At 46.3% G+C, this 16,233-nt stretch overlaps 1 protein-coding gene across 4 annotated transcripts in view; it reads right to left on the reverse strand.

The window, feature by feature from the left end:
- LOC126095150 (la-related protein 1B) overlaps positions 1–16,233 on the reverse strand; it is a 143,099-nt gene that overhangs the window by 49,514 nt on the left and 77,352 nt on the right. For all 4 annotated transcript variants that reach the window (XM_049909873.1, XM_049909874.1, XM_049909871.1 and 1 more), the window contains one exon: positions 3,729–3,859. In XM_049909873.1, the coding sequence (XP_049765830.1) occupies positions 3,729–3,859 (131 nt within the window). The remainder of the gene's footprint in view (positions 1–3,728; positions 3,860–16,233) is intronic.

Here is a 16,233-nt window from a genome sequence, read left to right on the forward strand (position 1 = left end):
AGATAGGAGTAGCAGGGTCACATTCAAAGAAGGTGTGGGGGGGGGGGGGGGTGTCAAACTATTGCACCTTAAGTGAAGTGACACCAACATGAAAACAGGTTTGCTGACAGAAATAAATGCATGTCCTTCAGTGGTAGTGAAAAGTCACATGTCAAAATGGTCAGATACATGGGCAAAGATGGGCAAGATTTGGTACAATTGATGTGTTTGTTACTTGAAGAGGATAGATAGTGACATAGTGAATCCATATGCATAAAAGTTGTAATTCACTAATTCTGTGACAGCCACACAGACAATACACTGACAAATGATCTGTGCCTTTACTATTTTCTCAAAATATGGGTAAAATAGTTGTGACAACATTTTTCAGCCTGTCTGAGTAAAGATTATGATATGGGTGTTGTGTTATGTTCTTCATTACATTATTTTTCTGTTCTGCACACAATATTGTCTAATGAAGGTAAACAGCAGGTTTATGGAAAGGGTAAATTATTAATCACCTTACAGAGGATGAGGTGGTCACACACACAGGCACAGTTCAAGTCTCCTTAACATTATTTGGATAGTGCACGCACGCCACAGGGCCTTTTCTGGCCAGAGACAGTGGTTGGTGTGTGTGTGTGTGTGTGTGTGTGTGTGTGTGTGTGTGGAGAAAATATGATGCTGGCATGATGTTGACCGTCCAGTAGTGTACAAATATTAAGTGGTTAAGTTTCTTGATGCCAGGGCATTCTACTCAGCGGCTTTGAACCGGTAAACGAGTAAATGTTGTTAACAAGTTGTACCGTATCTCCTGCCGCTGCCAAGCTCTAATGGCGCGGTGGCTGATGGGCGTAACTAGGTTTGTTCAAATGAAGATATAGTGACTAATCACAACCATTTCCAAACTGACTCTACTGCACAGATGCAGATTCGTGATTGTTGTGATCATTGTGACACCTTTGTCAAACCATATTTAGCCTGTTTCGGAGTATAGCCATGTGGAGTGCTAGTTGACACCAGCATTCAGTTTGCATTGCTCAAACGTTTTTAGTGTAAGCACAGCGCAGGTTACGTATTGTATACATGCTGAGCAAAACGTGTTTCGAGAATTTATTCTCATTGTCAAGTGCAGTATTTACTTATGTATATTTTGTGATGTTATACAAACAAACAATGTGGGTGATAGTTTGAGAATGCGTGCATACTTCCCAGACAGTTACCAGTTCCAGTTACATCAGCAGTTTTTATTATATAATAAACCTTCATCAGATAGTGAAGAAGTTCCTGACCAGTCTTTTGATGCCTGTTACGTACATGTATTATACATAAAGTGCAAGGGGGTATTCTATATGTAACTTTTACAGCGTACGACGTTATTTCCCACATTTTACATTTTCCCGTAGTCTACACCATTTTTTTTAAGTCCCTTGAAAAGTGTAAAAGTGGGGATTCACTGTAATTTGTTTATAGCCATTTGCTCTGATAACTTTGTTATGATGATGATTAATTAAATGTTGGACAAAATCACATGATACACCACATCAATTCTATTATGGGTTGATCTTCCTTCATAAGCTTTTACTGGTGAGGCTGTACAAAGTGGTACTGGTAAACAGCAATAAGTGTTTTCTGCACTGCAGACACTCACTTAACTAAGTAACACTGGGTGGTGCAATATGGCAGTATCGCAGAATGTAACCAATATGCACAGCAAAGCCAACTCATCCCTTGAGCACAGGATGCTCTGACTAGTCACCACACATACATACAAGTAGAACACAGTAGCCCAGGTTTATAATTCATATTCATTTTAAATTTATATAACAAGAATGGAAAAAACTTCATACAAACAAATTTTGTTGACCTATTTATTTCTGCAAAGTTATCAAGTGACACAATATGTAATCAATTTCTACCTTGTAAAATTACCTTCATGCATCAAAGGGCTATCTTCAGTAGTTATTTACTTTTAAATTAAAGAATAATGCAAATTAGAAAAGTATACAATCTTTGTTTAATTTTCAGACAACTGAGAACTCATTTCAGACAAATGTGAACTCACTTTTGGGTGTGTACACACACACACACACACACACACAGAGGCAGGCAAAGAGAGAATTACACATATAAAATATATTTAAAAATATGTACTTTTGAACCAATTTCTTTTCAGTCATCTTACAATTTTAAAGTGCACTGTTTCAGCAGTAAACATGATTAAGCTGATCTATTTCTGAAGATTACACCAGGTGTACCGGTATTAAATGAGCATTAAGATACAAATGTGTCGATAGGGAACATTTGTTGTGAACGAGCCTTAATTTTTTTTTGTTTGGTTGGTATGACATCTGTCAAAGATATTTAGCATACATCAAGTCATGGAACAAACAACCTTATATGTTTTCATCGTGTTAACAATGTCAAATTTTGTACCAGAGAGTGATGATTTGTGGAAAGCATTAATATTTTGTTTTCGTTTGAAAAATAGTGCTGCAGAGTCGCATTGAATGCTTGTCGAGGCATATGGTAATCATGCTCTATCAGAAGCAACATGCAAAAGATGGTTTCAACAGTTCAGAAATAATGATTTTGGTGTAAGAAATGAAGAACGTAGAAGACCACCAAAAAAGTCCGAAGACGCCGAATTGCAAGCAGTATTGGACGAAGATGATACTTTGAGTCAGAAGCAAATGGCAGCAATGCCAAATGTTGCACAACAAACAATTTCTGACCATTTGAAAGCTATGGGAAAGATCCAAAAGTGTGGAAAATGGGTGCCACATGAATTGAATGAAAGGCAGATGGAAAACCGAAAAACTATTTGTCAAATTTTGCTTCAAAGACATGAAATAAAATCAATTTTGCATCGATTTGTTACTGTCGATGAATACTGGATTTATTTTAAGAATCCTAAACGAGAAAAATCATAGGTTAATCCAGGACAACCATCAACATTGACGCAAAACCAGATCGATACGGTAAGAACACAATGCTCTGTGTTTGGTAGGATCAGAAAGGTGTGGTATATCATGAGCTTCTAAAACCCGGTGAAACTGTGAATACTAATCGCTACAGACAACAAATGATCAATTTGAACTATGCACTGATCGAAAAAAAAAAAAAGACCACAATGGGCCAGAAGACATGGCAAAGTAATTTTTTTTGCACGACAATGCACCTGCACACAAAGCAAAACTGGTTCAGGATACAACCAAAACACTTGGCTGGGAGCTGCTACCCCACCCGCCGTATTCACCAGACTTGGCCCCTTCCGACTACCATTTGTTTTCATCAATGGGACACACACTGGTTGAGGAACACTTTGATTCCTACAAAGAAGTCGAAAATTGGGTGTCTGATTGGTTTGCTTCAGAAGACAAACATTTCTTTTGGCGTGGTGTCCACAAATTGCCAGAAAGCTGGTCAAAATGTATAGAAAGCAATGGTCAGTACTTTGAATAAAATGTTTTTACTTTTCAATTCAAAATTAGTGTTTCATTCTCTCTCTCTCTCTCTCTCTCTCACACACACACACACACACACACACACACACACACAACGCTCATTTCATACCAGTACACCTGGTATAGTATTTAGAAAGTGTTCAATGAAATCCCCTTAGATTTTTCGATCGATAAAAGTTCCAAAACTTTTTCTTTCAATTTGTACAATCCAGTGCCTGTAAATCTTAATTCTAGCCATGTTCACAGCAAGTAGTAATTACCTTCCACCAAAAATGTACTCACATTTGTTTCCTGATATACTCCTTCAAGGTGATGTCATCCAAATGCATGTAACTGTTGTTTCCATAATAAAATGTACCCATATATGGTGTCATAAAACCAGATGCATCACCATTCATGCCATAATTGTTAACCTAGAACATATAAGCATTATTTATTAGTAGAAGATTCAGTGATGCCCATCAAAATTTCACAGAAATCAGCTGAACACTAGCGGTTCTTTTACGAGTTGATATAGCACAAAACAAGCTCTGAGCGACATTAGTTATGTCAGAAAAATATAAGACACACTAGACTCTTGCTAATCTGACCATTCCTTGCACATATGGACCAGCGGAAGTATCAGATTAATAAGCATCTGAAATTTACCGTAAACATACAGGGATTATACGGGATGTTCAAAAAGTCTCTCCGCAGTGCCGTATGATTATTAGCAGCATGTGCCGTACGATTATTAGCCGCGTGTGCTGTATGGTTGTTCGCTTGCCTAGGTTACTTCCCTTCAAGTGTACTCTCCCAACATTCCACTGTTTCGTTTATCTCAGCCAGCGTCAGTAGTATCGTTGGTGTGTGTCGATACGTGTTGATGTGAACATTTAAGTTAGTTCCTTTGTTCATCTGTTTAGTTTTTGTCAGTGTTAAAATGCTAACTATTTAAGAACGTGTATTTTTAGTCGAACAACTGTTCAAAGCCAGCGGTAAATACACAGTTTCAGTTTGTCAAACATTTAATTCAGTTTTCCCGGAGACAACACTCCCCACATCGCGATACTGTGTGAGATTTGGTTAACAAATTTCGAAGTAAGGGTCCAGTGACAGACGCACCGAGAAGTGATTGTCCTAGCGTTTTTTCTCAGAGTAAACTACTTGACATTTTCGATAGAATGCCCATGAGTCCAAACAAGTCAGTAAGAAAACTTGCCCAGGAAGTTGATGTTAGTGTCAGAACAGCCCACACAGCTGTAAGGAAAAAACTAAAAATTTTCCCATACAAAGTGACAGTCGTCCAAGAACTGAAAGATACTGATCATGACAAGAGACTGCATTATTGTCAATGGTTCAAAAATTTCGTTCAACAAAAAGGAAGGGATATTCTTAATGAAATGTTTTTCACTGATGAGGTGTGGTTTCATTTATCCGGGTACATGAACTCGCAAAATTTTCGTATGTGGAGTGCTGCAAATCCATTGCGTATTCATGAGGAACCACTTCATTCCGTGAAAATAGGAGTTTGGATTGCAATTTCTAGACATCGGATTGTGGATCCCATATTTTTCAACGAAACAATGACACACAACGATACCATAGTGATATTCTGTACCCATTTAAAGGAGAACTTGTGCTAAGTGAAATACTGAACAGTTATTTTCAACGAGATGGTGCAACCGCACATACAGCTCACATTTCAATGTCACTGCTTGCTGATGTTTTTGGTGATTGCATAATTTCACAGGGACTTTGGCCTCGACGATCGCCTGACCTAACACCGCTTGACTTATTCTTCTGGGGTGCAGTGAAAGCAACTGTCTATAAAAACCGTCCAAAAATCCATCGATGAAGTGAAAACTGCAATATTCACTTTCACTGCTTCTGTTACAGAATAAATGTTACAGCTTGTGTTTGTAAACATGATTAGATGAATTGAATTGTGTATTCAACAACAGGGGGGACACTTTCAACATTTAATGTGAAAATTTGTAAGTAAAAATGAATATTCAATAAATTGATAATTTTTATTTCACTGAGTTTCATTTCAGTATATTCACTGCGGTATACGGCACACGCGGCTAACAATCATACGGCACTGCGGAGAGACTTTTTGAACACCCCGTACTTTATTAACTCAACAGACATATACACTTTCACAGAAAACTTGGTCCTTGAATGGGTACATATATACAGCAGTATCACTCACTATGAAACATGCCCACATTTTTAGCTATCACAATGATAGGTGAAGGCAGTACGCTTTAATAGTCAATTGATTTAGTAGCATTACACTGGTACAGCAGGTTTCTGATTGTTGCATAATGTACTCCAGGAAGATGTCTACAGCTTTAGCATGAGGAGTGAGAGAGATTTCTTCAAGTTCTCTCACATACTCTTCCTCATCACTTTTCATAACTTTCCTGTGCACTTTTGATTATCTCTCTATCTACTCAAGTCTTGTCATAAGTAACTGCTCTGCGAAGAACCTCAGTTCAACGTAACTCTAATTTTGAGTTTCTGTTTGAGGTCTGGCGTAACTTGTTTCCTTTTAGAAGCCTCTATTTCGAAATAAGACAGCATTGTTTAGCAATGTAATTACCTAACAACATAACTGAACATGAAAATTCACTACTGTATGCATCACTGTTGCTTGATCAGTTAGAGGCTGGATGTGTGCCGGGTTACTGACAGTGTACTGTGTTTCTTTTGTATGCACAGTGTACGTCATAATTACTATTCAGATAGATATAAAGTAAATAACAAATAAATCATGAAAAACAAATCTTTATGGGGAAACATCAGCCAAAATCAAAGACAGAAATAATATTAGAAAAGAGAATATTAAACACACACATCACAATAAAACCGTCAACAAGAGTAAGGAAGTTTTTTTGTAAAATCAAATAATGGAAATTCCAGGATGGAATGTAACAATACCAGAGAAGGATAGTTGCTACTCACCATACAGCGGAGATGCTGAGTTGCGATAGGCACAACAAAAAGATTCACACAATTATAGCTTTCGGCAATTAAGGCCTTTGTCAGCAGTACACACACACACACACACACACACACACACACACACACAACTTGCACATACATCTGCAGTCTTAGAGCTGAAACTACACTGCGAGCAGCTGCACCAGTGCATGATGGGAGTGGTGACTGGGTGGGGGTAAGGAGGCTGCAGCGGGGACGGGGAGGGATAGTATGGTGGGAGGGGCAGACAGTGAAGTGTTGCAGTTTAGACAGAGGACAGGAGAGAAGATGCGGAGGGGGGAGGGGGTGAGTAACGGAATGGAGAGAAATAAAAAGACTGGGTGTGACAGTGAAATGACGGCTGTGTAGTGCTGGAATGGGAACAGGGAGGGGGCTGGATGGGTGAAGACAGTGACTAACGAAGGTTGAGGCCAGCAGGGTTATGGGAACGTAGGATGTATTGCAGGGAAAGTTACCACCTGCGCAATTCAGAAAAGCTGGTGTTGGTGGGAAGGATCCATATGGTACAGGCTGTGAAGCTGTCATTGAGATGAAAGATATCACATTTGGCAGCGTGTTCAGACACAGGGTGGTCCACTTGTTTTTTGATCACAGTTTGTCGGTGGCCATTCACGCGGACAGACAGCTTGTTGGTTATCATGCCTACATAGAATGTAGCACAGTGGTTGCAGGTTAGCTTGTAAATCACATGACTGGTTTCACAGGGGGTGGTGGTTGTTGGGATGTTTAAGGGGGACTAAACAGCTAAGGTCATCAGTCCCCCATTCCAAAAACAGGCGAGACGAAAATGTGCGGAGCAGGTAAAACCCTAAGGGGAAGGAGACTCCCCCCCAGGCACTGAAAGAACACAAATGCGGCAACGAACACTACAGACAAGAAGAGTACAGATGAACACGACAGAAAGAAACAGAAGAAAAGAAGATGGCCAATACTGGTTGACTGACCACGAGAACAAAAAAAGGGAAAGAGTCAAGCATCCGACTACGCACTAAAATCTGCAACCAAATAGGAGACACCCGAGGACAAGAGACACAGAAAGGGAAAGGTGCAGGACCTCCCTAAATGGAACCATAAAAAGGACTATCACGGATAAAATTTAAAACGCCGTCAGCCATGGAGGCATCATTGCATAAAACCAAAGGCAAAGTGCCCGGGAGATTAAAAGACTGCCGGAGGGTGCGCAGTTGGGGACACTCCAACAAAATGTGGGCGACCGTCAGCCGGGACCCACACCGACACAGGGGGGGGGGGGGGGGGGGGGGGGGGGGGGGGGGGGGGGGGGGGGATCCTCCTGATGCAAAAGATGGCCGTGCGTCAGGTAGGTATGGCCGATGCGAAGCCGACACAGGACGACAGAGTCCCTGCGAGAAGCCCGCAGGGAGGACCGCCACACATCGGTCGTCTCCTTAACAGCCCGCAGTTTATCCGGGGATGTCAGGCCACGCCACTCATCAGTCCACATCCCAAGCACCTTACGGCGCAACACCAACTGCTGATCACGAACCGGGAGGCCGATCTCCAAAGCTGGGGTGTCGATCGCCCCTTTGGCCAGCCTCTCGACATGTTCCTTCCCCGGGATGCCAACGTGACCTGGCGTCCAAACAAAGACCACTGAACGACCAGAGCGGGTAATGGCGGAAACAGACTCCTGAATAGAGGATACCAGAGGAGAAGAGGTATAGCAGCGGTCGATGGCCTGGAGGCTGCTCAGGGAGTCACTGCAGATGACGATGGACGTACCTGAGCAGGAACGCATATGCTCAAGAGCGCGCAATATGGCCACCAGCGCTGTTCAACATGGGCAGCGTGAGCAAAAGCGTAGGCAGTGCGACAATCAACCAGGGAACCATCAGTGTAGACAGTCTCTCAGCCCGAAAATGAGGCGAGGAGCGCAAGAAAACGGCGACGGAGGGCCACAGGCGGAACCGAGTCCTTGGGTCCCTGTGCCAAGTCCAGACGGATGGACGGCCGGAGCAAACACCAGGGAGGCGTAGGTGCACAGACCCGGAAGGGAGGCAGAGGAGGGAATGACCCCAGTTCCGACAGCAGGGACTGGACGCGGGCAGCTATGGAAAGCCCAGACCGAGTTCGACGTTCGGGCAGATGGAGGATCTTGGCAGGGAAAAGCAGGCGATGATTGGGATGGCCCGGTGAGCAATGCACGTAGACAGCATAGTCGGCGAGCAGTCGATGGCGGCGAATCCACAGCGGGGGAACCCCGGCCTCCACCAGTAGACTATCCACAGGGCTCGTACGGAAAGCGCCAGTTGCAAGCCGAACCCTACAGTGGTGTATGGGGTCCAACAATGTCAACACAGGGTGATGCAGACCCATAGGCCAGGCTCCCATAATCAAGCCTGGACTGCACAAGGGCTCTGTACAATCGCAACAGCGTGCAGCGATCTGCACCCCAAGACGTGTGGCTCAGGCAGCGGAGGGCGTTGAGATGCCGCCAGCACTTTCGCTTCAGCTGAGTAATATGAGGAACCCATGTGAGCCGGGCATCAAAGATGAGTCCTAAGAAGCGGATAGTGTCCACCACTTCAAGGAGGTGGCCGTCGAGGTAAAGTTCAGGATGAGGGTGGACCGTCCGACGCCTGCAGAAGTGCATAACTCGAGTCTTGGCTGCAGAGAACTGAAAACCATGAGTCAGAGCCCATGATGCTGCCTTGCGAACGGCGACTTGCAGCCTGCGTTCGGCGACGCCTGTAGTTGTGGAGGTAAATGAGATGCAGAAGTCGTCGGCATACAAAGAAGGAGACACCGACGACCCCATGGCTGCAGCCAGACCATTAATGGCCACTAGAAATAAGGAGATGCTCAACACCGAGCCCTGTGGGACCCCATTTTCCTGTGTATAAGATGAACTAGAGGCGGCACCGACTTGCACCCGGAAAGAGCGGCGCAATAAAAAGGTTTGAAGAAAAGCCGGGAGCTGACCACGAAGACCCCCCCCCCTCATGCAACGTAGCAAGGATGTGATGCCTCCATGTGGTGTCATACGCCTTCCGCAGATCAAACAATACAGCAACGAGATGCTGACGTCAGGCAAAGGCCATACGGATAGCAGATTCCAGCCGCACCCAATTGTCTGCAGCAGACCGGCCCCGACGGAAGCCACCCTGGGATGGAGCAAGGAGACCACGCGACTCAAGGACCCAACACAAACGCCGCCCCACCATACGTTCGAGTAATTTGCACAAAATGTTGGTGAGGGTAATGGGACGATAGCTGTCTACCGCCAGTGGGTCCGCACTGGGCTTCAAGATGGGGACAATAACACCCTCTCGCCATTGCGAAGGGAGCACGCCCTTGCTCCAAATGCGGTTAAAGATGGTGAGGATGTGTCTCTGGCAGTCCCTGGAGAGATGCTTCAGCATCTGCGCGTGAATGCAGTCTGGTCCTGGTGCTGTATCAGGGCAATCGGCGAGGGCAGCGAGGAATTCCCTCTCGCTGAAAAAGGAGCATTGTATTTTTCAGAACGATGCGTGTGGAATGATAACGGCGTCTGCTCAGCTCGCTCCTTTAGAGAGCGAAAGGCAGGAGGGGTGTGTGTGTGTGCAGTCGCAGAGCTCCTAACAAAGTGTGCGGCAAGGTGTTCAGCAATGGCGGCAGCGTCCGTGCAGACAGCGCCGTCCAGGGAGATCCCAGGGACACCCATAGGGGTCTGGTATCCATAAATCCGCCAGATCCGGGACCACACGAGCGAGGGGGAGACACGGGAGCCCAAGGATGAGACATACCTCTCCCAGCACTCCTGCTTACGCCGTGCAATAAGACGACGGGCCAAGGCACGGAGCCTCTTAAAGGCGATGAGGGTCTCCAGAGACGGGTGCCGCCTATGACGCTGGAGAGCCCACCTACGATCGCGAATAGCCTCAGCAATCTCCAGCGACCACCAGGGTACAGCCTTCCTCCGAGGGAGTCCAGAAGAGCGGGGGATGGCAGCCTCGGCCGCAGAAATGATTGACGTAGTTATGACATGGACCACCTTGTCAATGTCACCCTGTGGGGGAGACTCAATGGTTGGAGCGGAAGTAAAAGCCGGCCAGTCAGCCCTGTTGAGAGCCCAGCGGGGCAGGCGCCCACAAGAATGACACTGGGGCAGTGACAAATAGATGGGAAAATGGTCACTACCACACAGGTCAGGATGCACTCTCCAGTGGAGGGATGGGACAAGTCCGGGGGTGCAAAGAGAGAGATCTATGGCCGAGAACGAGCCATGGGCCACACTGAAATGCGTGCGAGCACCGGTGTTGAAGAGGCTAAGGTCGAGCTGAGCCAACACATGCTCCACGGCACGACCGCTGTCATCGGAGACAGTCCCACCCCATAGAGGGTTGTGGGCATTGAAATCGACCAGAAGCAGCAATGGTGGCGGGAGTTGTGCCAGCAGCACTGCCAAGACATGACGGGGGAGCTCCCCATCCGGATGAATGTAAACAGAGCTAACAGTAATAGCCGGCGAGAGCTCAACCCTGACAGTGACTGCCTCTAAAGGCGTCAGAAGGGGTACTGGTGAGCTACAGACAGAGTGGTGAACAAAGAGGCAAACTCCACCTGACGCTCGTTGACAGGCAGCGCGGTTCTTATAGTAGCCCCGATAACCGCGAAGGACGGGGGTCCGCATTGCTGGAAACCAAGTTTCCTGCAAAGCAATGCAGAGAACAGGGGAAACACTCAGAAGCATCCGGAGCTCAGGCAGGTGGCGGAAATAACCGCCGCAATTCCACTGGAGAATGGAAGCTCCGAACGAGGGCTCTCCCCAAGGGCGCCGCCCAGCCAAAGGAACGGATACCTGGTCAATATCCCGTTGCCCGGAGTCCCCGTGTGCCAGACAAGATGGGCACATACTCCTTGGCATGCGTGGGGAGGAAACAGCTCTGGCATATGTACTGCGATCCCTGCGTGGTAAGGGGGCTACCACCAAGAGGGTACATGCCGACCCCACAACAACGGACTGGCTACCGTGCTGGATATTAGGTGTTGAAAGGGTCCACAGTTGTCAGGGGCGCTAAGAAGGGGATTGCGCACAAGACGAGAAGGTGGCAACCCAGAAGACGTTGGGTGTAAATCCCGCCACACGACAATAGGTAGCATGCAAGATGGTGGTGCATGATGGACCAATAGAAAAACACCACGTAAGGCGTCCTCCCCTAAATGGCACGCACTAACGGACATTTGGAAAAATGGAGGTCAAACCCAAGAGGGGACCATCACATTAAAGCCGAAATGTTTGAGACTCCGTTTAGTCGCCTCTTACGACAGGCAGGAATACCGTGGGCCTAGGCCTATTCTTACCCCCGAACCCACAGGGGGTGGTTCACAGGTAGCCCTGTCTTTGATGGGATAGGTGATGTTAGTGACCGGACTGGAGAAGGTGGTAGTAGGAGGATGTATGGGACAGGTCATGCATCTAGGTCTGTTGCAGGGGTATGAGCCGTGAGGTAAGGGATTGGGAGCAGGGGTTGTGTAAGGATGGACGAGTATATAGTGTAGGTTCGGTGGGTGGCGGAATACCAAGGTAGGAGAGGTGGGAAGGATAGCGGACAGGACATTTCTCATTTCAGGGCATGTCGAGAGGTAATTGAAACCCTGGCAGGGAATGTAATTCAGTTGCTCCTGTCCCAGATGGTACTGAGTTACGAGGGGAATGCTCCTCTGTGGCCGGACTGTGGGACTTTGGGAGGTGGTGGGAGACTGGAAAGATAAGGAAAGGGAGATTTGTTTTTGTACAAGGATGGGAGGATAATTACGGTCAGTGAAAGCTTCAGCGAGACCCTTGGTATATTTTGAGAGGGACTTTTTCCCCCATTGTGCATCCATTTCATCCTTCATCCTTTACCTACATTTCACACGTATTTGGGTGTATTTTTGCATAATTTTTTTGGAAGTATTTCTACTTTCTTATGTAATTTTTCGCACCACCATGGATCTTTGCTCCTTCCATCTGCGTCAGTACAGACAAGTTTCCTTGTCCCTAGCCAGATCCCAGTCCCACATACTGTTCCTGCGTTTTTGCTTGGCTCATGAAATCCCCCATAATGGCATTACCATCTAATTACCCATCTCTGGTTGCCACCACTCCTTCCACAATGACCTTCACCCGTTCAGATTCCGTCAATCCTTATCCCTCACCAACGTAGTCCTGCAAAACCATATTAACCAAGCCCAATCCTCCTTGCAGTACCTTCCCTCCATCTGCAAAATTCTCCTGCTATGTAATCCCAAATTCCTGGAACCCATAACACATACTGAAACTCTTGCCCTGCAGGAACTTGAGCAACATGCACAACACCACCTCAAGAAGCTCTCCATCCTACGCACTTCCTACTCCCGCCTCGGAGTACCACTGTCCACCACTTCTACAACAACCTCCAAACCTCCCCCACTCCCCCTCATAGCTGACAAACCCTGTCTTACAGACCTACTACACTAGCCCCATCCTCCAAAACTCCCTCCCTCCCACCACCACCACCACCACCACCACCCAACCCAGAACCTAAACAGACCCGCAACACAGTTATGAACCTTTCCTCCAGAAGCCTTAGTTCCTCAGAAATATCAATCCTTTCCGAAGGTCTCACCTTTTGCCCCACTCCCAAATTTAACCATGCACGACCAGTTAAAGACCTCCTGTCTTCCTCCCGGTCCCTACAGTGGAAACACTTTTTCGCCACCAACCCGACCAATCAGATTCAACCTATGACCAATATTGAACCCTGCCTAACTCAGTTCACTCCTCTACCTAACTGTGATCCACCCACACTGCCTCCAACCCCCCCCCCCCCCCTCCCCATCAAATTTCCAGAATTTCTTGAACTTGAACCTTGCCTCAGCATCATTCCCCAAATCCCTCAACATGCAAACTAACCTTACATCTGCAGAAAGAACGACACTCCTCCATCTAAAAACTGATCCTGCCTGCTGAGAAAGGCTCCATCACCGTTGTTATGAACCGCAAGGATTATGTGGCAGAAGGACTCCGTCAGCTGTCAGATACTTCCACCTACAAACCATGCCACAATGATCCCATTCCAGTAATCCAGCAGGATCTCCAGTCACTACTCAAATCCTTAGGGCCCATCCCAGAACCTCTACCGCACTCCCACCTTCTACACACCTTTCTCAAGTCCAAAAACCCAACCACCCAGGATGCCCCATAGCGGCCAGTTACTGTGCCCCCCACTGAGAGAATCTCTGCTCTCGTAGATCAACACCTTCAACCTACTAACCGGAACCTATGCTCCTATATAAAAGATACTAACCATTTTCTCGACCCTCTCTCCAGAGTTCCTGTTCCTTTACCACACGGTGCCCTGCTCGTCACTGTTGATGCCACTTCCCTGTACAGTAACATTCCTAATGCCCATGGCCTTACTGCTATCGAACACTACCTTTCCAGATGCCCTATGGATTCCAAATCAACAACCTCCTTCCTAGTCTCCATGACTAACTACATCCACATCCTCACCCACAATTACTTCTCCTTTTAAGGCATTACCTACAAACAAATCCGCGGTACAGCTATGGGCACCCGCACGGCACCATCCTACACTAACCTATTCATGGGCCATCTAGAGGAATTCTTCCTAAAAACCCAGAATCCTAAGCCCCTCGCCTAGTTCAGATTCATTGATGGCATATTTGCTATCTGGATTGAAGGTGAGGACACCTTATTCACATTACTCCAGAACCTCAACAACTTCTCTCCCATTTGCTTCAACCCAACAAGCCACCTTCCTAGATGTTGACCTTCACCTCAGAGATGGCTACATCAGCACCTCCGTCCATATCAAACCTGTTAACAACCAGCAATACCTCCACTTTGACAGCTGCCACCTATTCCATACCAAGAGGTCCCTTCCGTACAGCCTAGCCACCTCGTGGTCGCCGCATCTGCAGTGACGAGCAGTCCCTTTCAAATTATACCAAGTGTCTCACTGAAGCCTCCACTGACCGTAATTATCCTCCCATCATTGTACAAAAACAAATCTCCCGTGCCTTATATTTCCAGTCTCCCACCACCTCCCAACGCCCCACAAGTCCGGCCACAGAGGAGCATTCCCCTCTTAACTCAGTACCATCCGGGACTGGAGCAACTGAATTACATTCTCTGCCAGGTTTCGATTACCTCTCGTCGTGCCCTGAAATGAGGAATGTCCTGCCCACTATCCTTCCCAACCCTCCTACCGTGGTATTCCGCCACCCACTGAACCTACGCTATATACTTGTCCATCCTTACACAACCCCTGCTCCCAATCCCTTACCTCACGGCTCATACCCCTGTAACAGACCTAGATGCAAGACCTGTCCCATACATCCTCCTACCACTACCTATTCCAGTCCAGTCACTAACATCACCTATCCCATCAAAGGCAGGGCTACCTGTGAAACCAGTCATGTGATTTACAAGCTAAGCTGCAACCACTGTGCTGCATTCTATGTAGGCATGATAACCAACAAGCTGTCTGTCCGCATCAACGGCCACCGACAAACTGTGGCCAAAAAACAAGTGGACAACTGTTGCTAAACACGCTGCCAAACAAGATATCCCTCATCTCAATGACTGCTTCACAGCCTGTACCATATGGATCCTTCCCACCAACACCAGGTTTTCTGAACTGTGCAGGTGGGAACTTTCCCTGCAATACAACCTACGTTCCCGTAACCCTTCTGGCCTCAACCTTCGTTAGTCACTGTCCTCACCCATCCAGCCCCCTCCCTGTTCCCATTCCAGCACTACACAGCCGTCATTTCACTGTCACAACCCAGTCTTTTTATTTCTCTCCATTCCGTTACTCACCCCCTCCCCCCTCTGCATCTTCTCTCCTGCCTTCTGTCTAAACTGCAACACTTCATTGTCTGCCACTCCCACCATACTATCCCTCCCCGTCCTCGCCGCAGCCTCCTCCTTACCCCCACCCAGTCACTACTCCCATCATGCACTGGTGCAGCTGCTCGCAGTGTAGTTTTCAGCTTTGAGGCTGCAGATGTGTGTGCAAGTTGCGTTTGTGTGTGTGTGTGTGTGTGTGTGTGTGTGTGTGTGTGTGTGTGTGTGTGTACTGCTGACAAAGGCCTTTATGGCCGAAAGCTATAATTTTGTGAATCTTTTTGTTGTGCCTATTGAAACTCAGCATCTCCGCTTTTTTGTGAAGTGCATATGTTTGTTTTTCCTTTGTCACAACTTACATTTATTGTTTTTTAATGAGTAATAATTTTTATTCATGACAAGTGGATCCCACTTCCAACAAACTCCTTAAATATAGAAACATCTTGGGGAAACTGAAGTTAAAAAATTTTCTTTGTTTAAGGGGGGGAACACCACTCGTGCGCGCGCACGCACGCACGCACAAACACAAAACATGGAGCTACCATTTCAACATATTTTTTGAGTGTTCCTCCTTTACTTGAATGTTAACATAACAGCTTAGCTACACACTGCAGTGACATCTGCCCAAAATTATTTAACATTTTACAGCAACACTGGAACAACCACAACTTTTTACCAATTTTCTTTAATTATCCAGAATGGCTTTACTAAAAAGGCTTACGTTAACAGAAGTTCAATACCTTATATCCAAGCATTGGAAAATACTAGATGGAATAACAAGAATATGAAAGGGTGGATGCTCCGCAAAACATGCAGGAGGCACTAAGAGGCAGACAGGCACAATGAAAGAGACTGCTTTATAAAATTCAGCAATAAGACTATCTCCATTAGGCATATACCCCCCACCCCCCAACACACATATTCATATATGCACAACTCACACGGCCACTGTTGTCTACAGACAAC

This window comes from Schistocerca cancellata, chromosome 8 (assembly GCF_023864275.1).
Source record: "Schistocerca cancellata isolate TAMUIC-IGC-003103 chromosome 8, iqSchCanc2.1, whole genome shotgun sequence".
Taxonomy (NCBI): domain Eukaryota; kingdom Metazoa; phylum Arthropoda; class Insecta; order Orthoptera; family Acrididae; genus Schistocerca; species Schistocerca cancellata.